Here is a 27245-nt window from a genome sequence, read left to right as displayed (position 1 = left end):
TGGTTGATGTGCATTGTGGCATGGTGATGATACATGCAGATGATGGTGAATTATGTCAACATTGGCAAAATAACTAATAAGAAGGCGTTACTAGTTGGTCATACGTGTGCGTTGATGTTGCGAATAGACAACACCTCTCTGCGTTCATAGAAATTACGTGAATACACGTAATGAAATTGGCGGCTACTCTTAGGAGTTGTTGCAGCAGAGCGTTTAATGATAGAGGTAAATAATATAATTTTGTTAATGTCATATATCGATGTCGTTAGCAGTAGTCCGAGGCTCACCGCGCGTATACAGTGCTTAAAATATTAACCGATAAAGGATGAATCAGTAGGTTACCGCAATTCTACAGCAATTACAGCGTGAACGGAGCAGCTTGTAAATAAAGTTACCTGTTTTCTCTAAAATACTGTAGTAATCATCCTAGAAATGGGGCACAAATCAAAGCGGGGGAGACGAGCTCGAATTCAAATGTCAAAAGGACGCCCTAAAATCTCAAGAGCAGACGAAGAAAACCAGTCCATGGCGCTGTTCGATGAATCAATACCCTCGGTGTCTGGCAGGTTAGCCAAAAATTAGAGTTTCATCAATACTTTGCACTTGTCGATCACAAACATACCTGCCAACTCTCACGCATTGGGCGTGAGACTCACGCAATCACCCCAAAGAAAAAATGAAAATGCGTGAGATTTTTGCCCCAATTTCCACAGTTTTATATATACTATCATTGATACATCAATTGCCCCAAAACCAAATCTCACGCATTGCCCCACACTTGGGTTGGCAGGTCTGATCACAAACCGACGAGCTTTGTTTGCTTTATTTGTTCTTAACTAAATTTACAGCCACCAACTTCATTTTCTCACATGGAGTAGATGTACCGTGGCAAATATTGCTTGCCAGGACTACAGTAGACATTTCTAGCCATTTCAGTAATTAAAAGCATGCGCTTTGTTTGAAAAACCGTGAAATAATATAACCTGCTTGAGATATTTTCGATTATTTATTACTAAGAGGCTATTTTTGCAATAAGATGGATAGAATTGAGCTAGTGATAACTCAAGCAGTTAGCCTAATGGTCATAGTAAACCCAAGTTGGTTTATTATGACCATGAACCGTTTGGGCTCCTTTTTCAAATCTAGGTAAACTGGGTTTATAAATTAGCAATGAGACTGGCAAAGAGAATGATGGCTACTGGGTTACCTCATTGCTTTAGATGTGATGAAATTGCTTAAATTTCACACACATTGTTAGGCCTATCTATCACCAGCTTGGTCGACAGCACTGATGGATATCAGTCTCATAGACTCAGATACTGTACAAATCACAGGTATCCTTTAGCGGGATATTGCCGAGGCCGGGCCGTAGTCTACACACCCAAAACAACAACAAAGGTCCACGTAGTTATGAGCAAAAACAAAAGTATCCACCCAAATATCTCACCAATCTGATGAGCAGCACACACAAAAACTAAACCAATCGACAGAGCCACCCATCATGTCAAAATATTCCAAGTTTCAAGTCATGTCTTGCACAACTCACCTTATGGTTTATCAAAACTTGTCCAAAAGTCCCTATTAATTTGAGACTGTCCAATTGCTGTTTTAGAAATGGTCGCCACTAGCCTAGCCTAAAAGAAGGATTAAAAAAGTTCGGGAGCACTCAGCAATGCCCCGATAGTTACTGAGATGTTGAATTAGGACGTTAGGCTAGGCTAGCGGCGACCATTTCTAAAACAGCAATTGGACAGTCTCAAATTAATAGGGACTTTTGGACAAGTTTTGATAAACCCTAAGGTGAGTTGTGCAAGACATGACTTGAAACTTGGAATATTTTGACATGATGAGTGGCTCTGTCGATTGGTTTAGTTTTTGTGTGTGCTGCTCATCGGATTGGTGAGATATTTGGGTGGATACTTTTGTTTTTGCTCATAACTACATGGACCTTTGTTGTTGTTTTGGGTGTGTAGACTACGGCCCGGCCTCGGCTTCGGCAATATCCCACTAAAGGATACCTGTGGTACAAATAGTTGATTGGTTTTAAAGTGATAAGTAATACAGTGCACCCTCAGGATACGATGTTGATCCGTTCCAGGGTTGACATTGTATGGTGAAAAATTCGTATGTAGGGGTATAGAAACCATTGTAATTATACAATGCAAACATCCCCTGATAAAAATCGTCAAAATTTTATAAATAATGCTTCACATATGAAGTATACATACCAAACCCTAAAATAAAAAATAATTGTGGGGGTAGTGCTCCTCTATCATGTTTTAATAGTTTGCTAAAGTTAGTGTATATATATAATATATATACATTATACATGTATTGTACAGTATTGTTTTCATGTACCAGTCCACACTTGAAACACTTGAAGTTTTTCTGCCGATGTAGGTTTTTCTGCCTCTTCTACTTCCTCGCCACTACTAAATGGTCGCTCCTCTTGTATCCTGATCTTCTGCATGGCTTTCAACTCCTTCAAGTCGTCAGTCGTAAGCTCCTTGTGCTTGCTTTAATAGAGTTCTTGTTAAATAATAAATTTTGCAATTGTTGATTGGTTGCGACCATGTTCTTTGGCAATATTAACAATAACCGCGCCTTCTTCCTATTTATTTATGACCACCAACTTTGTTGAAGAGGAAATCATTTTTCCTTTCTCTTGTAACGTTTGTATCGGTCTCCGATTCCATAGCTAACGAATTAAATATAGATACTGGTATTTATATACGTATGCTGAATAAAAGTTTATAGTAAAAGGGAGTATAATGCTAAAAATAAATATTTGCTCTCGCTTATGTACTTTTCACAAAATTTCCCATGTGGAATGCTGACCTGAGAGAAGTCGTTCATCGTGTCTCTTCTAAACGTTGTGAAAATGTTTTCGGCGAACCGCATTTTGACGTCTTTGTTATTTCGTCGTATGCAATAAGCACATCGACTGCCAAATTTGAACTTGGGCGAAAATTTTCTTGAATTCGTATGGTGAAATAAAAGTCGTATAATGAGGTGAAAACCTCATCATGTTCAACTTCATAAGGTGAAAAAATCGTATATCAGGGTAATCGTATCCTGAGGGTGCACTGTACTTTAAAATGTCTCGTAATCGTTTTGGAATACCCAGTCTAATTAAGAGTTTAGGACGTCGAATGAATGCGTTTTAGATGGTCATATTCCCAAAGTGTCTATGACTGATACTTGGTAAAAGTTCGCTATACATTTTAGCTGGAGCTGAATCAGCAGGAAACAGCCACAGCCATAATTTTTAGTGTTGTGTTGGTAATTTTTAGTTTGTGTTATAGCATGACAAAACAACTTCATGCCGTTTGCCTAATGGACTTCATATGCTAAACAAACTACCTATTAGTTGTTACTGTAATTTTATATGACACTTTTAAAACTGACCATTGTAGAGGGAAAACTGCGAAACGTGTCTATGAGGGTGTTGAAAATGAGGAAGCTCAGGTAGGAACACTAATGTCAGTTTACATCCACCAGTCTGTAGTGATGGTTTGTTTATCTTGGTTAGCGCCCATATCAGGTAAGGTTCATCTATCTTCAAATGCAACCAAGAACTGGAAGATGCCTTTTTCACACCATTTAGGTTCATCCAAGATTTGAATGTGGTAGAGATAGCCTTATCATTATGTATTTCTTTGAGACTTCTGCAATAAAAAAGAAAGTTAATTAAACCAATGCCAGAGATATCTTGCCAAGAATGCCAGAGATATCTTGCCAAGAATGCCAGAGATATCTTGCCAAGAATGCCAGAGATATCTTGCCAAGAATGCCAGAGATATCTTGCCAAGAATGCCAGAAATATCTTGCCAAGAATGCCAGAGATATCTTGCCAAGAATGCCAGAGATATCTTGCCAAGAATGCCAGAGATATCTTGCCAAGAATGCCAGAGATATCTTGCCAAGAATGCCAGAGATATCTTGTCAAGAATGCCAGAGATATCTTGCCAAGAATGCCAGAGATATCTTGCCAAGAATGCCAGAGATATCTTGCCAAGAATGCCAGAGATATCTTGCCAAGAATGCCAGAGATATCTTGCCAAGAATGCCAGAGATATCTTGCCAAAAATGCCAGAGATATCTTGCCAAGAATGCCAGAGATATCTTGCCAAGAATGCCAGAGATATCTTGCCAAGAATGCCAGAGATATCTTGCCAAGAATGCCAGAGATATCTTGCCAAGAATGCCAGAGATATCTTGCCAAGAATGCCAGAGATATCTTGCCAAGAATGCCAGAGATATCTTGCCAAGGGCTTTTAATAATGTACATATTTTAGTTTTAATCACATTTAGATGTTTTTTTTGCTCCACATCATTTTCTCCTCACATTTGGAGGCTACTGCTAGTTTTAGTTTTAAAGAAGTGCTTTGAAAATTTCTGGAAATGTGTGGCTTCCGAAAGTTTTGTAAGAATTCAAGACTTTTTAATTTCTTTTGTATGCTTGGAGCAGATCGAAATGTTTATTTGTGCGTAATAGTGATGTTACGCACAAATAAACTATGATTATCAGTATGAGTATGTAATACTCATACTGAACATAATATTGTATATATATATTACGTATTATTTATGTAATATATATATTTTTATATATAATAACCATAACCAATCTAATTTATTATTTTAATAGCATAAAATGTTGTTATCTTGACGGATCCTTAATGTGAATTCATCTGTTTTTACTAAAAATCGGATAATACTTGGGGAATGTTTGTTGGAATTATTACCTTTCTGTTCTGAATCCATTTGAACATTATGTTAGCCATTTAATTTGACAAACTCTGTCTTTATCTACAGTACCTTCCCCTGTCTTTACTCTTCCATTATGTAGCTTTCATAGTCAAATTGAACTATGGTTTGCTGAGTAGAAAAAATAATTTTATAGGTACATACATGCATGAAAAAGGGATCAACCCACTTGAAAAAAGATTATTTTTTCTCTTTTCCGCATATTTTTCTGCTTCAATTGGTAAATTCAATCGTTCAGACCATAGATTCAAGCTTGTTCATCGTTTGAGTACAAAGATCCTTCTTAACACTCATAGTCAAGTTTTACCTGAACTGTGAGCTTATTCAATAAGCATTTTGTCCATACAATGAAAGATTATTCTTTGTTAGCAGGTATTTTATGACAGTATTCTTCAGTAAGGTCTAATTACCTGCACCCATCATTTGTCATCTCAAAAGGAGTGTGACCTATGGTTTCATGTTAACAGGAGTCATCAAGCTCTGAGAGTTCAGAGGAAGAAGAGGATGCTGTCAAAAAACTTATGAGTGAGCTCAGAGCTGCTGATGCTGACCTTGCATCATCCGACAGCGTTTCATCTAGCATCGGTGAGTCAAGTCTGCTTCATACTCAGATCGTTATATTACTTGTATAACACTATAGCCTGTTTCTGTAGACAGCAATGCTGCAGTACTCAAAATGGGATCTATTTATGATACAGCACAAAAGTCTTTTGAATTATATAGCTAAGCGTCCCAAATTTTGCATGCTTATGTACAGTCATACCTCGACATATGACAAGTTGGGAAATTTAAGATACGAGCAAAATTTCGATCAAGTTTTTTGCCTTCAGATGCGAAACAAATTTGAGATGCAAGACAATTCGCAATGCTGCTGCTAGGTGGCAGAGTATGCAAGAGTCTGTTTAAGAGTACAGCATCGCTCGATCTTTCGTGTCGGATCAAAAAGGATTTAAAAGGCTGGCTAAAAGTGAAGGTGGAAGGTGGGAGCAAGTCTAAATGCAAGGCAAAAAGAGTCAAGCTGAAAGAATATAATAAAAAATTAACATGAAGATTAAATTAGCATTAAGTTTAGTGTAAGAGTAAAACTCATCTCAAGTGTGTGCTCAAGTAAGCTAAGTTCATTTAAGTTAAATCTAAAGTTCTCGCTATATAGTGTCACAAAAAAGTAGCATACGTGTTGCCAACAAGTCTATCTCAAACTGCTGTTAGTCACTACCGATTGTTTTGAAGGAAGAACTTCATTCAGTACTGTACATGTATATTAATGTTACATTTTATTGCAGATCGTAATTACTAGATGGGTAACCTATTTGTTACTTTGTAAGTGCATGTAGTGAATTAAAACGCTTAAAACTGTTTTTTCATTATAATATCCTGTTTTGAGGTGGTTCTTTTCAGAGGTTGGGGAACGGATTAATTTGTATTTAGTTATTTTATATAGGAAAAATTGATTTGAGATTTGAAAGAATTGACATACAAGCTTGGTCCTTGAACGCATTAAGTTCGCATGTAGAAGTATGGCTGTAATACGCTCTCAAAGACAGCATCTGTAGGATCTGAGTGTTTGTGTCATCATAAGCAATTTTTTCTGGCACGAGAGATATCCACGAATCTCCAGTTTTGTCTTGCCAATGGGATCATATGTTTCATCTGTTAAGCATTGAATCAATGTATGTAGATTTGTGATTTAATAGGAGATGATAACAAAAGTAATAATTTTGCTTCATCTTTTCACTTAAACTGAAACTCACTTTAAATTGTCTTCTCATCGGCCTGTTATTTGTTCGCAATTACACTCAGCATATGCTGACCATTCATTGTTTGCCATGATCTCTGTAATGCTTCATATGAACTGATATGAGAACATGTTTCTGTGTTTTTAGGTCAGTAAAAACATGGTAATTCCAATTTTTTTACAGATGCTCTGTTATGCATTGAATTGAAAAAATGAAGCCTGTTCAGTGATAATTTTTCGTAACTTTTTACTAAATACTACAATAGCGACTAGACATAACTCACAATGATGGTACAGGAATGATTAACCCATATTTTCACAAAATTGTTACATCAATTAATAGTTCCTCTAGAAAGAACCTCGCATGCTGATATGTTTTAAAAGTTTGTTACTTCAAACTAATGATTAATAACTGAATATTTGGAGGATTTGTGAAGACTTTGGGAAAAAATGTTAGTGTACATTCATACCAGCTAATTAACTGTTAAAAATCAAACTGTAGATCAACGATGACTTTCCTAAATCCTAGCATTTAAATGTAAGCTAAACTCTACTCTAAAAAGTCTTGCCTTGAAGATATCTTTAGTAGCATATAGTTGTGTCTAATGACAGCGCTTTGAAAGTTTTTAAAATTTAGCATTTTCATGGATTTTTTGCAACTTACAACTGTGTGAGAAACCAAATTCTGGTAACAATTGATTATTTAAATGAATGGCATGTGTTAGTCAGAACCGTAGACCTATTAACTATACTTAATATAGTTAATAGTTAATATACTTAGTATAGTTAATAGGTCTATCGTCAGAACTAACACCGCATGTGTTTTCTTGTGTATTCTAGAGGAGGATGATGAAGAATCAGGCAATGGTGAGAATAGCAGCGATGCAGAGAGTGATAGCGACATGAATGATGACAGCAACATGGAGGATGACAGCGAGTATATAGAAGAGAGTGAAAAGGGAGAAAGCAAAGGTATGACATAAATGAGACCAGTTGTTGTTGTTCTTTGATGAGATAAGACAACTTCGTTGTAAAGGTTTTATCATTCAGTTTTTGTTGCAACTTTCCCTTTTAAAAAGTCATACGCATAATGTGCGTATGAGATATGTGTGCATAATGCGCGTATGGATGTACGTATGTAGGCTACATATGTAAGTAGGGATTTACTAGGCTGCAGTTGAGCTCTGCCTTGATGTCCCTCAATTGCTGCTGTGCAGAGTTCTCCTTTATTTACTCCTCCCTCCCTTCCCTCCCCTTTTCTCACCGCTCTCCCTTCTTTTGTTCTTTGCCCCTCTTCTTTTTCTAACACCATCTTACTTTACCCCGTCCTTTCTCTTATTTCCTCCCCTCTTTCCTTTCTACCCTTTTTTCCTTCCCCCTTCTCTCTCTCCTTATACTTTCTCCCTCTTTTCTTTCACCTTCTTTGTGCTTTTTCTCTCCCTTTTCCTTTTCTTCCACCTCTTCTCTCTCTCTCTCCCTCTCTTTTTGCCAGTCCTTTTCTCTCCTTTCATCGTTTTCTTTCCCTGCTCTTCTGCTGTACCTACTTTTGCCTTTTATTTTCCTGCCCCTATTCTAATACTTCTCTTCTATCTTCTGTCTTCTCCATTTCTCTTCTGTACATTTCTAGTCCTTTTTTTCAATATTTTTTTCTCTTTAGCTACCAACTCCGCCTTCACCCTTTCCCCACTTTCAACCTCTTTTTCATCTCCCTTCAATCTGCTTACACCTTTTTCCAGCCTTTTCTCCGTAATTTCTACTTTATGCACTCTTCCCTTTTTATCATGCTTTTCTTTGTCTATCTAGGCAGTTAGAAATGCAAAAAACTAATAAAAATGTTATGGTCACAGTAACCTGTGACTAACGTTCCTCTAAGCCTACAGCGCTGAATCCTTTTGGACTATTCAGGGGATGGAAGGTTGTTTAAATTGTATGTCAGTCTTCAATGCCGCCTTGAAGCAGAATCGAATTTGTGTTATGTAAATTGGATGAGAGATCCTTTTTCTATTTTAATTGTGTGTAATATAAGAGTTATATAATAACATAATATGTATGCTGCTGAATATCTGTCGTAGTTACTCAAATATAGTAGCTAACCACTTTATTATTGCATATGCAGATGACACTGAGTCAGGTTTAGCAAGGCGAAAGCGCACAGCAGATTTGAGTGGAGAAGAGGAATCATTGGACGACTCTGCTGAGGAGTCTGGGAGTGCAGATGAGCTGAGTCTTGCCGAGTCAAGTTTGGAAGAAGCGGAGAGAGACACTGTGCCTTTGGTAGGTAGTTGAAGTGATATCGTTAACACGGTATAGATATGCCGTTCTGACTGCTATTAGCCTATGCATGACCAAAAGAGATATTAGAAGCCATTGAGATGAACATTACATCATGTGATCTACAGTGAAGCTCCACCATACTACATTAATTTCTTTCAGTGTTGTCATCGTAAGGCCAAAATGTTGTATAGAGGTGTATAGAAATTCATAGTAATTATCTAATTCAAACACTCCTTGGTAAAAAACATGAAAATTTTATTTGCGAACTGTACTTATTAAAAATTAGTAGCAAAATAGTATATTAACCTTAGTAACTATAGTTAACTTATAGTTAACCTAGTAACTCTAGCTTCATTGCAATGATAATCATTTTCTTCTTCCTTTGACATCGTTATTAATCTTAGGACACATGGCTAACAAATTAAAATTATATATATAATTTTATAGGTGTAATACAGTAATGTTCATAGTAAATATTATATTAAATGCTAAAATACACAATAAACTTTCACTTTAGTTTACTTTTCACTAATATTGTTTCACTCACGCAATATCAAGCATTTACGAAACATGAAGAATGCTGAGCTCGGAGAGAGCATTGTATCCCTATCATACGTTGTGGGAGGAATTTCGGCGAGTAGCATATCAGCATCTTCATTATTCTGATGTATTCAGCACACTGACTACCAAATTTGAATTTCGAGAGATATTATTGTTGATTTTCTATGGCGAAAAAATGTCGCATGGCGAGGGCGAAAGACCACCAGTACTCTACGTCGTTCCACTAGCCGTATGGTGACCCGGTGGTGCAGACCCGGTGGTGCAGACCCGGTGGTGCACTGTATAACAGCAGAGAGAACAAATTTAAGCAATCTAAACTTATTAAGTTTAACAGAGGAAGTAAGTTAAGTAGGTGCAGTTACAAGTATTAGTATTTGTCTGTGTGGGCAATGAGCTACTCAACAGACCTAATAGTCGATACTGCTGTTCAGCATTTAGATAATGCAGTTTACATTCTCCCAAAGTCTATTTTGAATATTAAAACCATCAGGCGTTCAAGTAAATATTCTTATAAGAAAACATTTCAGTTCAATTCACCAGACCTTGCGAAATTGTTCATACTGCTATCTGACATTTTAGAAAATACAGCCAATGCTTTTCAATATTTGCTTTGCATACTAAACCTGTCATACGTTAAAGCAAATATTTCATAGCTTAAAAACCAATAACAAATATTTCAAGTAATTACAAATCGAGCTCATTATAAAAAAAACTATGAAAAAACTAAACATTGATGGAATTAGATGGAAAAACTAAATTAATAAAGTGATAATCAGTTAAATGGTTCTTGTTACCTTGTTTTATAGCCATGTTAAGAGTTGTGTCAGCTCATCCATGCGTAAATCCAAAAGTAGAGTAAGTGATAGAACTGTGGGCTCATAGCCTACTTTGTCTCACACTAAATTAAATTTTACCTAATTTATTTTGAATGATTTTAATTGTTTTAATGTTATATTTAATGGATACGGTCTTTTTTATATTTTTCTACACTTGTGAAATGTTTTAAGAAATTTCGTATACTGAGACATATATTTGCTGATAGAGGGGTCTGTAGCAATGAAGCTTGATTACCATTCGATGCTTTCTCTAGATGATGACTATAGACTGACAATCCCCTTCTAACCCTGCTCATATTCAACTTGGCCTGTCAGAAGTTGTTCCTAAAATTATGACTGGAGGATGCCTTGAGTCAATCCTGCTTCTGATGTATTCTCTGTTTACATATTGTATTTTTTTGATATCCTCTGTCCCTATGTAGTAGAAATTAGTTTCCATACGGGTTACATCTATTCACCAACTCCTTCACAGATATACACTAAAATAATCTCCTAACCCTAGTGATGCGGATTCCTTTTTTAGGCAATATACAAGCTATTTGGAGTCGGCTTCTCCTCTCAAGGTTGCAAATTGTGAATTTTATGTTTGATTGTCATTGTAAAAAAGGGCACCATTTTAGTAGTTTCAACTTACCTGTTGTATATTGGCTAGTCATTTAACGTACTTGTGAATTTTGCTGTTGTGTATCCACTTCTAATGTAGGGCTCTGACTATTGACTTATCCCAGGTTATTTGTGTGATACTAGTCAAACATAGACCTGCACAATGTTTCAATTTGATCCAGTTGTTGCGGTTAGTTTCTATTAAATCGAGTCAAATATTTTATTTTCTGACATCAGACAAAACCGGAAACTCCGGTTAACCGGTGCGAGTTTGAGGCGTGATTTTTTGGTGCGGTTTCCATTTCCATATCATAAAAATTGTGCTTGCATGCTTGCACCGGATACACAAAATCTTCCATGGAAATTGACACTATTTTCTCTTGAAAGTTTTTTTTTAATCTTTGCTTTACATTTATGTAGATATCACATCCATTCTCGAAAGCTATATATCATTACAAAAATCTGAAGTTAAGGTTCATGAAATGAGGATGTTCAGGTGGCCTCCGCGTCAGGTTAATCGCAAGCAATTGTGACATTGTTTGACACCGTGGTGAGTCATCATGCGCGTCGGTTATAAACGGTGTTCGATTGGAGTTGAGGTCTACAACCAAATTGGCATGGGGAGACAAATCGTGCAGGTTTAGTCAAACATATTACAAAATATAAGTTATACTGTATAACTGGCGTGAATGTTATACGTTTCGATAATTCTTGATTGTCTCCACTTGTAGCAAGGTGTAGTTTCATTGCTGTTACTGTTTTTGAGAAGTTCACAGATACCAATTTACTTGACAACCGCTGTCCTTCCTAAATGGTCTTCTTTTGCATTATTTGCTGTCATCTCAATGGCGGCCAAAAAGGTATCTGTGTCAGTTTATTTAACGTGCTATCTACTGACAACTCTTTGAATAGGAAGAGACCATCCCAACTATTTACACCGAGTTACCAATATGTTGTATAGAAAGATGTTCCGACTAAAAAACGAAAAAAAGCACTTGATGACGCGGTTGACCCTGATTACCTTGCTGACAGCGATAAGAAGAACAGCAAACCTAAATCTCTAGTCAAAGAAACAATAAAAGCAGACGGTATGTAGGCCATTGCAATTGAAACATTTGTCTATCACAAGATCAGTTATGGATTCATTTGAATAGAATGCTGCTTCTGCTGCCAGTGCTGCTTCTATTATCTATGGCATCATACTACTTCTCTAGTCTTGCAATTGATGTCTAAATATTTCTTCTAACTTGTTCATAATAATGCCAAGCATTTGAGCATAGTAGTCAACCATGAGTTGACAGTCAACCATGGAGTTGACAGTCAACCATGGAGTTGTCTGCCATGGTTGACTGTCATGGTTGACTTGCAACAAAATTCACATCACAGTTATTTGTTATCAAAAGATTCACCATTTCTTACTCTGTTGTGTTGTAGGTGCCAAATATGTGGAAATGTGATAACAAGCTCTTAAAAGCTCAAAAACGAAAAGCCGCCGTAGATTGGAATCTGTTTATTGCTCTGACATAGTCATGACAGTTTGGTTATTGTCTTGTCACGTGATGTTCTCACGTGAATTGAAAGGCCAATAAAAAGCTCAATATAAAACTTATCGTAGTACAGTAATACTTCAACTTACGAGTGCTCCAACGTACGAGAAACTTGAGATATGAGCCAGCTTTTAAGCAAGTTTTAGCACTAACATACGAGCCATGTTTGAGATACGAGCACGTGAGTAAGTTGCCAAGTATGCCGGAGGTGTTTTATGAGCATCACTCTGTATTTTTCAACTGCTCAGGTTATACTTTTGTACCGTGTTTTTTGTGCGCGATATTCAGTGCAGAATTATGTGAATTAAAAGGACTGTGCGTAGACCGAAAGTTTGCCAGTAAAATGAAAGATGAGATGCAAAAAAAAAGCAAATGATAACAATTATTAAACGGAAAATTATTGAAAAAATATGCGAAATGTGTATGCGTGATTGAGCTAGCCCAGCAATATAACAGAAATACATCCAGAATTATTAAACAGAAGGTTTAGCGGTATATTCAGGGCATTTATTTAGTTCGCAAAAGGACTAACCATAGTTTCTAAATGGCGCAGCGATCTTCACGACCGCTGATGGAGAGACTGCTCAGGCATTGGATAAAAGATCAACAATTGGCCGGTGACAGCGTAACTGAACGACGCTATGTGAAAAGGCCGGTGCTATCTATCAAAACTATAAGCATTCGGACAAATTGGCTAGTGGTCGTACATTAACCGTTTGTGATGACACTTGTTTTCATCTTAATCGCAACATGTTGAATGGACGACAAAGGCAAACGTCCTTAGATAGGTTTATCTTAAAACGGCCCGCTAGTCGTGAAAGCGAAACAAAGGAAAAATTAGCTAACTAGCGAGAAACTTAAAACTATGAACGCCGAAGAAATTTTAATTACGTCAAGTTAAAAATGAAAGTTTGCTTTCAGGTTTGCTTCTAAGTTTGTCTTTTAAGATTTTGATAAAATCCAAATTTATCAAAGACAACTGTTGTAATGAAGGATAACTCTCTATAACTCCCTAGGATATCTCCCTCTCTGGCAAATACAAGCGTTAGCTGCTATTGTATGTATTTAATTTTACATTTTAATTAATCACATTTTCTTGCATTTTTTTTATTTGTTGCTTTTTAAAAACTTGTGGTAAGTTAGGACAATAACCAACATGTTCTTTGATTTACAATATCTTGTTTTGAGTGTTTTATTTGCATTTATGAGAGTATGGAAACCAATCAATATATATTTAATTGTTCTATATATAAATTAATTGCACCAACATGCGAGTAAATTGACATACGAGCTCAGTCTCGGAACGCATTAAGCTCGTAAGTCGAAGTATGACTGTACTAGTTTATGACAAACACTTCGGGTTTACCGAAGACCCCGTATCAAATATAGATGCTCGCAACTTTACAGTTTGGTTTCGGCTTGATCTAATCGTCAAGTCGTAATCTGATCATATGACCCAATACTTCGCAAATAATTTTTGCAGCATTTTTCGATTATCACAGGTGACCAACAGGCTCATCATGATTATCAGACAATGATATGTATTACTTCGAGCTAAGGTTAACAAATTAAACGAATTTTTACGGTAAGTTATAAGATATCAGTGCTAAAAGTGACAGCATTAAAAACAATAGACATGGTTTTATCGGATGCGTGAAGTATATCTGTGAAAATATTTCGACGAATGAGGTTGCATGAAAATGTAAACAAAAAACCATCCTGTAACAACTACATCCCATTTGAGCCGTTTTGGAAAGAGAATCCAAACTACGGCGGTCTCGTGTGGCTGCGATTAACTGTTCGTTTTTGAGCTTTTAAGAGCTTGTAATCACATTCCCCACATATTTTGCACCTATAACACAACAGAGTAAGACATGGTGAATCTTATGATACCAAATAACTGTAATGTGAATTTTGTTACAAGTCAACCTTTAATGGTTAATATCTCATCATAGAGGAAGATCTCATTCTCAACCTCTACTCGCGCTATTCAAATACGCTACCCTTTTAACTATAGCTTATATTATTTTTGTTGATAATGACACAGATTGCTCTATTTTTTTATTACATTGGTAATAATTTCCTTTCAAACAGAAATGTTTTCCAAGTTATGCCATAAAACAATCTTAAAAAGGGCACCAGTTAGTCAATAAAATCAAATAAATGCTCTGACCTTTCGTTTGAAATTATTTCTCTGTTAAGAGAATGGATATTAGCAGGAGCGTTGTTGAAGGGGCTGGCAGTAATTTCATTTAAATTATAATATGGTACATACTTAGATGCTCATGGATTAAGTCATTTCTACTTAAAGTGTTGGAATATTTATTACTAGAATGTATGGTTTCCCTCCAGATCCATTCACAGAACACTTTGAAAAAGATATGGAGGAGAGTGCCATCAGCCTTGTATTAGACAGAAAGCTCTGGAAGACTGACAAAATACAAGTGAGTAAATAATAGTAGTTCCTCTCACTCTGCTTCCAATCTGACTATTTTTATTTCAGCCAAATATTTATTTTTTATTTACAGACGAAATTTTATCCAAGTGCTCTCTGATTGACAGTTTGAAGAGTTTTGTAATTTGCTGCCTGAGAATTTGCGGCCTCAGAGAATGTTTCGTGAATATATACGTATATAGTACTTTATTGGCAATAATTTCATTTCACAACTAGAAATGTTTTTCAAATTAGGCCATACAACAATAGTAAAACAAAAAAAAGGAAAAAAGCAACAGTTAGCCATTAAAATTGAATAAATAGTTTAACAAATAGTGTTTAAAATGCCTTTCTCTGCTACGAGAACGGATATTAGGTGGAAGATTGTTAAAGCAGCTGGCAATGATCTTTTCAAAATGATTGTTAGTGATTGTATGCAATTTGTTCATATCACGTAAGTTGAAATAAGGTGAGAACCTGTAACTGTCATATAGAAAACGAGGACACAAACCATGAAAAATCTTGAAACATTGAATTGAAGGAAAATAAACATTTAGCATAGGCAGAGTAAGAAGACGCAAAGATTTGGAAAGATCATTCGTTTGAATAATATATGCAGGAATATTATGTAGATTTGCAATGAGCAGATTTGAGTGATTTGCAATGAGTGAATGCTCCGAGACTTCAAATGCAGTCAAGCCTTGGCATATGAAGTTACCCTGTTCTGATATTTGTTTTTGATGTCGAAATCTTTGTATGTTGGAATAAATATGAGAATACCAAACAGATATACAAGGCATCATAATAAGGATGCATTGTATTCTGTTTGATTTATCCAAGAACCAAAACAAAATACTTCAAACAATCACATATAACATTGAAATGTGCAATATTAAACTGTAAAAAATCAAAATTCATAATTTAAATTGTATGTAAAACCATAATTAACCAAGGAATCTTTACTATGATTAGAGTCGTGTCCCTCTGTCTGAAGCCATTGTAAGAGATTGGAATAAAGGACTGCATGATACGAGGCTTGAACTCAAGGCCTTCAGTTTGGTAGCCCGACACTCTAACATCTGCACTAATTTGCTACCTCTTGAGTAACCGTACACATACTTATTCTCTGCACTTTATCGGCATGCTTGACTATCTCTCAAGGCGCACTAAACTGCCGGGGATTAGTCACCAGTAAAAGAAGTTTTTACTATTAGTTTTACCTAAGAAACGCGTGAATGGAATGCGTAAAGCCATATGTGTCATTGGTGATGTCATGAGGAAACAGTCAGAACCTCTCTCTTTATTACAGAGGGTAGTTAGCAGATTATCACAGGCATTTTCCTAGCATCTCAGATGTCATGTGTTGCTGCTGAGTATTTGCAGAAAGTTGTCTGCAAGGTTCTTAAAATTAGCCCCTGTTGGTCATCTCCATAGATATAATAAACCCTTTACTTTATCTATGGTTATACTATCTTTATCGGTTTACTATATCTCTGGTCACCTCATTTATTTGTTACTCAGGTCGAACAGTTGGGTCACGTTACCTACTCTCATTCATCATCCGCTGGAGAGCTGAGGCTACCTACTGAGACCACAAGCTTGCCATCTTTAGGGGTAAGGTCAAGGCTGTTCAACTTGGTTGGCAAAACTCTTAGGTTACACTGCAACAGATCAAAGGATGCAGATCGGGAACCTAGTCTTACTCCAGAGCAGAGACAGTTGTTCTGCATTATAAACCAGTATAAGGTTGGTGGATAGATGATGGTCCCCTTTGGTAGTAAATACTTTATACTGTTTGATAATTGCTCTCTATTAGTAAATGTCTATGATATATTTGATATATCTTTATTTCTTTGTATTTTATTATGTAAACATGAACATCTGATTGAGGAATAGTCGCAGTCGATTCCAGTTTCCTGTTCATGTGGGAATTACATACAGTCAAACATGGATAACTCGAACTTCACGGGACCGAGCAAAAGTGTTCGAATTATCAGAGCGTCCAAGTTATCAGAGCACTGTCACAAGTCCATGTATTTACTTATTTATTAGTAGATACATGTACATATACAAACTATAATATAAATCAAAAGCACAAACGGCTTGTTTCAAATTAAATGCTTCTAATGTAAAGTTTAAAACGTTTTTATCAAAAAGTATAGAGATTTTTCTATCACTTGAGATTGGTTCGTTGTTTGAGGTGATGTTATTGCCAGGACATTTTTTAGATTGACATTGGCAAAACTTGATCGTTGTTGAAATGCTCAAAAGAAAAGACATCTTTTTCTTTTGAGCGTTTTACCCACGATCAATTTTGCCAGATTTTCTTGAAGTTTATGCAAAGATTACCTCACTTTACCTCGCTTTCGAAGGGCGATCGCTAAGCGGATGTTTGGTATAAATTAAATTTCACCAAACCTTTAGAAAAGTCGTTGACAAAAATATTTTGCCGATGGTGGTAATAACGACGCTTATAAATTACGAAAAGTTGAGGTTTTCCTCTATGGCTTGGAATAAAGTGATTTTCTAAAGCGATAACAACCGTCTTGGTAGCCGTTGGGCAAAAAACAGTTCGAGTTAACAGTGTTGAGTTCGAGTTATCTATAGCAATTTATCATTACATGGGAACGGACTAAAGAAACCGTTCGAATTAACCATGTGTTCGAGCTATCCGTGGGCGAGTTATCCATGTTTGACTGTAAATACTGAACAATGTAGACCTAGGCGACTTTATAAATGACTGTTTTATGTTAAATTTAAGTGATATAAACTCCACTACACAACAACATCAAAAAAACTCTGCTATCTACATGTTTGGCAAAAATTATGTTTTATTCATACATACAGTGTAACTACATAATATTGACATATAGAATCGTGATCCCTAGGATTCCTTTATCACAATAACAGGTCTTGCTCTGTCTCGCTAGAAATTCTGAAGACACATTCAGCTGGTGTATTTCCTTTTTACCAGTCAGAGCAATAACCTTCACCTTACAAGTGCCATCATGTTCACATTTTTGTTTGCATTTCTTTAGAAGTAGGGACGAACAATTGTTTCACATCCCCATGCCTCTCCCACTTTGTTTAAGGTTGCTCATAATTATCAAAGTCGCCATCTTATAAGCTTCTGGGTTGTGTACGAGTAACAAAGGTGTGATTTCATGTTTAGAAATTAAGATAGTTGGCTGATGATTAATTAATTAGCATGGTCACCACTTCCTCTAACAACAACTGCATAGTGTGTAAGCAAACATTTTTGTATTAGTGAGCAGAAATTGTTCAGCGGTATTTATCTGCCCACGCCATTGAAAAAACCATTCTTTCACTCCCTAAGAACTGCCATACTTTATCTAGAATGCATACAAGTACAGTATATTATATACTTGTATTGGTATTAGATATTTAGTGCGAACATACTATATTAATAACATGGTTATGTTACACCTGTTCATCTTGTCAGAGTTTTATGGACTGTCAATCCCATGATTATAATAAACATTTCTCATTTATTTCAAATGCCTTTTGCAGTTCAGTTAAAGCAAAAATGCAAGCTTTTGAATTTTGTTCTCAAGAACAAATCAAAAGGGAATTACTGTGACGAGATTTCATGCCTTTGCTGTAGTATCATATTCATCTGTATAAGATGCTAGCATTGCCCAGCACATCATGCGTAGACAACTAGGAGTTACTCAGTTTTTCTTAATTATCCATAATACTAGGACTTAGCTGAGATTAAGCGAAGGTTAGCGAGATAGGTTAGCGAGATGAAGTGAAGGATAAAGCCATTGCTGGGTCAGACCTTGAAAAACAAGTCAGTGTTGCAAGCCAGCATCCATGAGCTGCTACCTATTTATATTAGTTACCTAGATAAATGTCCGGCTTTGCACGGGTAATAGAAAAATTTTTTGCATAGAAATTTTGTTTTTAATTGGCCAAGTTTCTTTTCCCAATGAATTTGAGGAACTTGAGTTGGTTTAAATTCTTACTATAATAAGAGCTGTGTCCATCCCTCTGAAGCTTGTGTTAGGAAAAAGGATTGTGTCATGATCTCTCACGCAATCATGATTTTCAAGCGTGCTAGCTGAAACTATTTTAACCAATCAGCATTGAAGATTGGCAGGTGTAATAAGTATGATGTACACAATTATTCTACAATATGGTCAGCTGGATGCGTAGTGTAATTGATTGTGTTGCCTAAATTTCTGAATCCTAATCGGCAAAGTACCTATGTTCTTTTCACTCAAAATTGAAACCAACGGTTTGTGGTCCGTTTCAATTTCAAATTATCTACTCACAATGTAATAATAAAGTTTCTCGCACACTCAAGTTATGGCCACAGCCATTTTCTCAATTTGAGTGTACCTAACTTCAGCATATTTCATAGTCCTAGAAGCATATTTCACAGGTTGCCAATGATTGTCGCAATTTAACTGCAACAAAACAGCACCAATAGCAATCTCACTAGCACCAGCTGAAACTCTATGTTTCTTATTAATATCAAAAGCACATAATATGGGAACTTGTCAATAATCTTTTTAATATTCTCAAAGCCATGTTGTTTCACACCCCAATACTATTCAGACTTTGACCCCGTTACAGCATATTTTGGAGTGCAATACTCTGAAATAAGTTCACTGAATTTACTCAAATAATTGACCATTCCTGTGAACCGTCTTGCTTCTACTTTATTGCTGGGAGGTAAGATATCTAACATTGCCTGTATTTTGTCTGGTTCACTTTGTCTAACACCAACACTGGACACTATGACCCAAAATTTTTACTTAACTACAACCAAATTAATATTTTTCCTTTTTCAAAGTCATATCAGCTCTTTTTTTCTCTCCAAGACTTTTCTTAAATGTAACCAAAGTTCATTAACTGTTTTACTGTATACTAACTAGTACATAATCCATTAATCATACCAACCCTTTTAATCCCTGTAGTATTTTTTCCAGTCTTTTGAAAATACTCAGGTGCTGAGGAAATTTCAAATGGCATCTTATTTAAACAAAATCTACTTGAAATGGTAACAAAAGTTACCAACAATTTACTCTCAGGGTGTAAATCTACTTGCCAGAATCCAGAATTAGCATCCACTTTCGAAAATATACTGCCTTCAAATAAATTACTTAGCATCTCAGAAATTCTAGGTAAAGGATATATTTCCCTTTTTACGCTTTTGTTAAAGGTTGACTTGCAACAAAATTCACATTACAGTTATTTATTATCATAAGATTCACCATGTCTTACTCTGTTGTGTTATAGGTGCAAAGTATATGGAAATGTGATTACAAGCTCTTAAAAGCTCAAAAACGAACAGTTAATCGCAGCCACAAGAGACTGCCGTAGTTTGGATTCGCTTTCCAAAATGGCTTAAATGGGACGTAGTTGTTACAGGATGGTTTCTGTTTACATTTTCATGCAACCTCATTCGTCGAAATATTTTCACAAATATACTTCACGTATTCAATAAAACCATGTCTATTGTTCTTACGCGTCTGTTTTATCGTCATTGTAATGCTGTCACTTTTAGCACCGATATCTTATAACTTACCGTAAAAAATCGTTAAACTTTTTAACCTCAGCTCGAAGGAGTACATATCATTGTCTGATAATCATGACGAGCCTGTTGGTCACCTGTGATAATCGAAAAGTGCTGCAAAGATTATTTGCGAAGTATTGGGTCACTTGATCAGAATACGATTTGACGATTGAATAATGTCGAAACAAAACTGTAAAGTAGCGAGCATCTATATTTGATACGGGGACTTCGGTAAAACCCGAAGTGTTTGTCATAAACTAGTGCTACGATACGTTTTATAGTGAGCTTTTTATTGGCCTTTCAATACACGTGAGAACATCACGTGACGAGACGACAACCAAACTCTAATGGATACGTCAGATAAATAAACAGATTCCAATCTACGGCGGCTTTTCATTTTTGAGCTTTTAAGGGCTTGTAATCACATTTCCACGCATTTGGCACCCACAACACAACAGAGTAAGACATGGTGAATCTTTTGGTACCAAATAACTGTAATGTGAATTTTGTTGCAAGTCAACCTTTAACATTTGTCAAGTACACACATCCTAATCTTACCACCAGGTTTCGATGTGATGGTAAGTCCGGAACACCGTTTAGTAGGTTGGTCAACTAGTTCAATAATACTACTAGCTAACATTTCGTCTAATTTTCTTTTAGCTTGATCCTTAAGACTAGCCATAATCGGTCTGGGTGTAAATAAACACTTAGGTTCCATATTTTCCTTCAGATTGATTTTAAAAGTACCAGGAATTGTGCCTGAACCCTGAAAAGCGTCAGTGAACTCTCTTAAAAGGTCAAAATCATAAACTTGTCATAGATCTCAGATATTTCTTGGCTTCTCAATACATTTTTATTAAGATATGACAAGTTGGAGGTATGTTATAACAGATTTACTGCATCCAAAGGGGTTGATGTTGCTCAGCTCAAAGGAGCAGCATAACATTTTTGATTGTTTAATCCAAAAGTCAGAACCCAGAGTTTGATTGTTTAGTCCAAAACTGCTTGAAGCCAGCTTGATGATAAAACTATCATTAAGCTGGCTTCAAATGTAGCTATTGTTTTAGTAAAGATTAAAGGTGTGGTCACACAAGAGCCAAAATGAACTAAACGATGCAAAACAATGTTGGTGTCAGTAGTAAACTGTTCGGCTGAAGACATTTCTGGCCGAAACAAACCATTCCGTCCTGCTCTGAATTTCGAGGTCGAACCCCTGCTCTTATTGGCTGGTTAAAATTCTACCAAGCATGTGTCACATTTGCCCTTACGCGTGTGAGCAAAGTTAAAAAAGAAATGGGATGATCTTTTGATTTCGTGAATTAAACAACATGAAGCAATTTACGACAATGCTCACCCGGACTACATTAAAAAGATGGCGTCATTTACAATATTTTCTCCTTCATTTTGAATGAAATGAGAGTACAAAACTATATGGCATTCGTTGGTAAATAAGTAAAATAATTAAAAGACATCATCCATTGCCATATGATGATATTTCATAAATGAGTTTTGCCGGGTTTTACTCAGGCACGATGTAGCTTGCAATTGTGTTGCATAAATGTAAGATGTTGCACTTGACTTAAGTGTTGCATAATTTAAGAGGAGTGTGGTTTTCTTTTGTGTAGAATAGAAGTAGATATGTAGAAGTAATGCATCATACTCATCTTGATGAAGAATTGTTGACTGATTTATTCATGTAAAACCACAGTACTATGATAAAGACTGTTTTTGTTTGTTATGTACTCAGCATAAAAAACATTCATATGTTAACAAAAAATATAATTTTGTTGATGGGAAGGGTTGGCGAAATCTTTGTATCGAGTGATTTGTTTTGAGCCGCTGAACGATCTTCTGATAAATCTGCTGCGTAATTATAATCAATAATTGTTGCTCAAAGCTTTTTGTTTTCAATACAAATATTTAGCTTAAATACATAAAAATTAACAATGAAACAGGGTCCTGTCTCCATGCGTATGGTATCTAGGAAATGAAGTGACTTCGGATGCTGTGTGACATGTGGCTTAGCCGAACCAAAAAAACCACCGAACGAAAATTAAGTCGGTTTGGCCATCGTGTGATCACGGCTTTAGACTACTAGCTTACCAGATAAGTTACTCAAATTCATTGGGTAATTAGTTTATTACATGTGCAACGCCAGGTATTCGGCTAGCTCACGTATGTATTATACTAGTGTATGCATTCTGCATTTGATAAGCAGTTGTTCATCTATACTTATTCTATTCTACAATTGGTAGATTTATAGTATAGATTGTTTTTATTGTTTGTTTGATGGCCATAAGAGATCTTTCATAATAATCTCCTCGATGTCTAGCCTCCTAATGACTGTTTACTTGTAGGACTTGTATAATCCTCGTCAAACATTTGAGAACATGGAGGACTACAGGCTGGTCTACTGTTTGCACGCTCTCAATCACATACTCAAGTTGGTCCTACAGTTACAGTCTGTCTCTGAATTAAAATATGTTGATGTTCGAGTGCTCAGTGGAGACCAGTGAGGTAGTCTAATAAGTGACTGTACTGCTTGTAGGACTCGTCTAAGGGTGACCTTGAACAGTGAGGAAAAGTGGTCAGCGGAACGAAAGAAGACCGATGTAGATGTGTAAGTCTGATACTCACACAACTTTGTTTTATTGCCTGGTGTTTGCTGTAGGCTACACGTCTCTCAGGCTAGTTGAGCATAGCTCTACCCTTATCCAGATTGGACCTTTCATCCTGTACTTACTCAAATACTGTTGAATTTAATCCACAATGTCTGCCTATTGGTTGAAGTTGGTCTTCCTCGTGTAATAACATGTTGCACTACTCTGTGAGTGAGATCTGTTGCATAATGAACAGACTCTCTCTGTTATGTTACAGAGAGTATAGAGACCAGGGTCTGACTAGACCAAAGGTACTTATTTTGGCTCCTTTCAAGGAGTCAGCCAGGAGAATACTAAACATATTTGAATCCCTGCTGATGACTAAAAAGAAGGTAAGTGTTGGGTTTACAGGTAATTGGGATGATAAGGATAGCTTTAGACCTCCAGAAGTGTGTGCTTGTTGTGTTTCAGTTGACGTCACTCCTCACTTCACGCAAACACTCTAAGAAAGAAGCTAAAAAGTAATTCCCCTTAACTTAATGTAAAATTAAGTTATGGGTATACCAAGTGTAGGTGATAAAAAAAGTAATACTACAGTTACTACACAGTCATTAATTTAAATAGCTAAATTTAGTTTTTTTCCTTTTTGAAGTGCCAAAGGAGTGAGTTTGGGAAGGTTTTATAATGGATTAGGCAATTTACGTGTATTTCACCCTTCGGATAACGTAAAGTCCCTCCCTATAACATAGACGTTCTCAGAGTTGATCACTAGTATCATCTGCTGTACAACTGTTTTAGCATGCACAGCAAACTCAAAACAAATTAACTTAGTATGTAGAGATTTGACTGTAATGAACTTGGTATGTAGAGGTTTGACTGTAATTAACTTGGTATGTAGAGGTTTGAGTGTAATTAACTTAGTATGTAGAGGTTTGACTGTAATTAACTTGGTATGTAGAGGTTTGACTGTAATTAACTTGGTATGTAGAGGTTTGAGTGTAATTAACCTGGTATGTAGAGGTTTGACAGTAAGTAACTTGGTATGTAGAGGTTTGACTGTAATTAACTTGGTATGTAGTTGTTTGACCGTGTATCCTAAGTATTAGGTTATATAGTATCTATTATGTGACTTACGCAAACATATGTAATGCCCTCACCAGAAATAATGACTTCATGCTTACGTCTAAACCCATTTGGTTCACATAAGTGTCTGTATTACAGAGTTTTGTAACGAACAAGAAACGGTTTACAGAAGAGTTTTCCCCTCTTGAAGATGCTTCAATTGACCCTAAGAAGCCAGGTGAGTTGTTAATTGTCCTTAGACATTTTGTTTAAAGCTACACCCATGGCTAGTGGCTCTATCATAACCATTCTGGTTTATGCCATCATATCTCCTCATGCGCTACATCACCATTTACTTCCTGATAAAGTGCATGAATGTATCATCTCTAATGTCTATATACGGTAAAACTTTATAAAATCAGCTTGCTATAGTAAAGTATGCAGCTGTTTGCAGTGGGACCTTTACTGTTAAATTTATCATAGACCAAGCAAGTGTATTAAAGTGTATAACTAGAGAGGAGTTGGGCTCATAGAACTCTATTAGTTCTATCCAGCATCCAGCAATAATTCTTCATCGGTTTCTAATAAAAAACTATTTCTGTGGGCATTTTTCAGCAAAATCATTATTTTTAACTGTGCATATATCGGATTCAATTATGAAAACCGCTTCATTCATTCTTTCCAGGTTATCTTGGTTTTCCAAGAAACTGCACATGTGTGTTGCATTCTATAGAGTTATCTGAAAATTTTGTCAAGGTATTTACTACAAAACCTTACATAACAACACTAGATTAATGCCTGGCGTTCCTCAGGGAATAAAAAAGTTTTTGCACAGAAAATTTATTTTTAATCAACGTACACAGTATTTACCATTCTAACTCTTAAATGAAGGTGTTTGTTCATTTCTGTGTGTCCAGTCAATGCATAATTCATTTATTTGAAAGCTCGAGGTATAGCTGAAACAAACTTGAAAAACATTTTTAGTTATGCTACATATTTGTTTAGGCTGGTAACGTAGTTGCCATTGGCTAAGTTTCTTTATCTAATAAATTTGAATAACCTCAGCTAGTTCAACTCTTTACTATAATAAGAGCTGTGTCCGTCCTTCTGTCTGTGCATTTAGAAAAAAACGATTCCATCTCCTAGGAATCAAATCCGTACATTGGATGAACGGATGTTATGCCAAGCTCACTACCACTAAACCATGCAGCCACCTTGCCATAGCTTGGAATAATTGTGTATATAATCATTACTCATCATGATTGTTCGCAGCGCATCGGACTGCAAACGTTGTCTTTGGCAAGTCTGGACATGAATTTTTTTATAGTCGTTCATGAGTGCTTACAACAGTTTGTTTCTAGTAGTTCAAATGCTGCAAGCACTTGTATTTCAACTAGAGTTGCCCCGATTTTGGTATCGGTGCCAATATGGGTGTTTAGTATCTGAATTGGTATCGGCCGATCTTCTCTTGAAAAATCTGAAAATTTTGATACTTTTTACAGATAACCTATTTAGCAGAAAACCGTATTTTAGCCTGCTACACTAATAAAAAATCATCAGCTGCAAGCTCCTTACTTTTACCTAATGAATTCCGGGCCTGCCACACAATTTATTTCATGTCTATAGCCAGATCAACACAGCTGAGGAACCTTTTTGCTTTAGTCAGGACGTATTCACAAAGTGTGGTATTTCCCAATTACAGCGATAGGATTTATTGCAGCCAATCACGAACAAGATAACAAAGATGGGAGACAATATCGCAGTGAAATGTTTCTATTTACTAGCATTACAAAAGTAATTTAAACAGTCGATGCATAAAATTATATATTACTCTTTTGGTCCTGACGATACAATATATCGTTTGTATCGTACAAAAAGCGGTAATCCCAGTGGCTTATCGGTATTTAGCCTGTCCTCCATCTGTGGCAAGTCCCCCTTCAGTATGACTGGCTACATTGATAGTGATAGAAGAAAGAGACTTTTTACTGAGAGAATTGAATCACTAACGGTAATTAAAAGAAACATTGATTTGCTCTAAACTTGTACAGGCGCAAAAGTTCATCCAGCAATAGAAGAGAGACTTGGTTATAACAGAGAGAACTGTACCACTAACAGTAATCACCTTTACTTACAAATTACAAGAAACATGGACTGTTTTATTACTACATAATTGGTATGTCAGTATGTGAATATGTATATATTTTTTTCTCCATAAATACAAACAAATAAATACATTAATATTTATATTTGCTTTGCATTATTTTTATGTTTGCATAATAAAATGAACAACTGTCTATGCAACACAAAATATCTGACTTAGATTATTTTTCAATAAGAATCGGTATATCGGATCGGTGTCTGAATCGGCTGGTGAATTTAGAATCGGGGCATCTCTAATTTCAACCAATCCCTATAAGCTGGACATACAACAGACAAAAACACGCAAACTTACATTTATGTATATAGATTTGTAATTTTTACCTTGCTGTGAGCATTCACTGATTGTCAGTGATTCTTGATCTTATAACTTTATAATATTAGGTTCTGGTTTGCTAGATATTGCTAACAGGTAAATTGTAACTCTAATGGTTTACAGTCATCCAAGTTTGAGTATCTATTGCATGTTGTGGAATCTCTATATATCTCATACTTCTCTCTTCTAGAGGACTATGTACGGATGTTTGATGGGAACACAGATGACTGTTTTCGATTAGGAGTTCAGTTGAGCAAATCAGGCATGAAGCTTTACGCTAACTTCTACAAAGCTGACGTGCTGATCTGCTCTCCTCTTGGTCTCAGGATGATTCTCGGCGCTGAAGGGTGAGACAGTTTCTCAGCAATATTGGCTCTTGTGGTGCATTTACACCCGGCCGATTAATCGGAGTTGTTTCCATGTCGACTGAGTCAGTTTGGTGTAAAACGAAAATTGGTTGTAAAAATGATGCAAGATCGATAAAATGGGCATCCTATGTTTGTCCGATTATGGCGGCCATCATTGACGGAATACAACATGGATTTGACCAATCATATCTCACAATAGCGCCGGAAATACAATGGAGATATATCCTGTTCTCCCAAAGAATCAGTTAAAAATAGCACTACTAGCATCAGGTGTGTTTACACCAGGAAGATTTAAATAAATACTAATTAGTAATTATTAGCTAATATAATTATTACATGTACATGGCATGTAGCTACAGATTGACTCTTTCACTCTAATGCTGATGAGCAATCATAATTAAACGGACATCGGTGTTGTATTTCATTGGCTAAAAATT

General features: G+C 36.1%; 1 protein-coding gene across 1 annotated transcript in view; it reads left to right on the top strand.

Annotated features, from left to right (window-relative positions):
• The first annotated feature begins 448 nt into the window (after window positions 1–448).
• Window positions 449–27245, top strand: part of LOC137400163 (U3 small nucleolar RNA-associated protein 25 homolog) — a 51842-nt gene continuing 25045 nt past the window's right edge. Inside the window, exons 1-13 of the mRNA XM_068086478.1 lie at window positions 449–566; window positions 3417–3468; window positions 5238–5355; window positions 7346–7477; window positions 8622–8779; window positions 11741–11867; window positions 14679–14770; window positions 16282–16506; window positions 22663–22748; window positions 22854–22925; window positions 23183–23297; window positions 24127–24205; window positions 26631–26787. Coding sequence (XP_067942579.1) covers window positions 475–566; window positions 3417–3468; window positions 5238–5355; window positions 7346–7477; window positions 8622–8779; window positions 11741–11867; window positions 14679–14770; window positions 16282–16506; window positions 22663–22748; window positions 22854–22925; window positions 23183–23297; window positions 24127–24205; window positions 26631–26787 — 1505 coding nt within the window. The 5' untranslated portion in view covers window positions 449–474. The remainder of the gene's footprint in view (window positions 567–3416; window positions 3469–5237; window positions 5356–7345; window positions 7478–8621; window positions 8780–11740; window positions 11868–14678; window positions 14771–16281; window positions 16507–22662; window positions 22749–22853; window positions 22926–23182; window positions 23298–24126; window positions 24206–26630; window positions 26788–27245) is intronic.

The sequence above is a fragment of the Watersipora subatra genome, chromosome 7 (assembly GCF_963576615.1).
Source record: "Watersipora subatra chromosome 7, tzWatSuba1.1, whole genome shotgun sequence".
Taxonomy (NCBI): domain Eukaryota; kingdom Metazoa; phylum Bryozoa; class Gymnolaemata; order Cheilostomatida; family Watersiporidae; genus Watersipora; species Watersipora subatra.
Note: the sequence above shows the minus strand (reverse complement) of the source record. Positions and strands in the feature narration are given on the sequence as shown.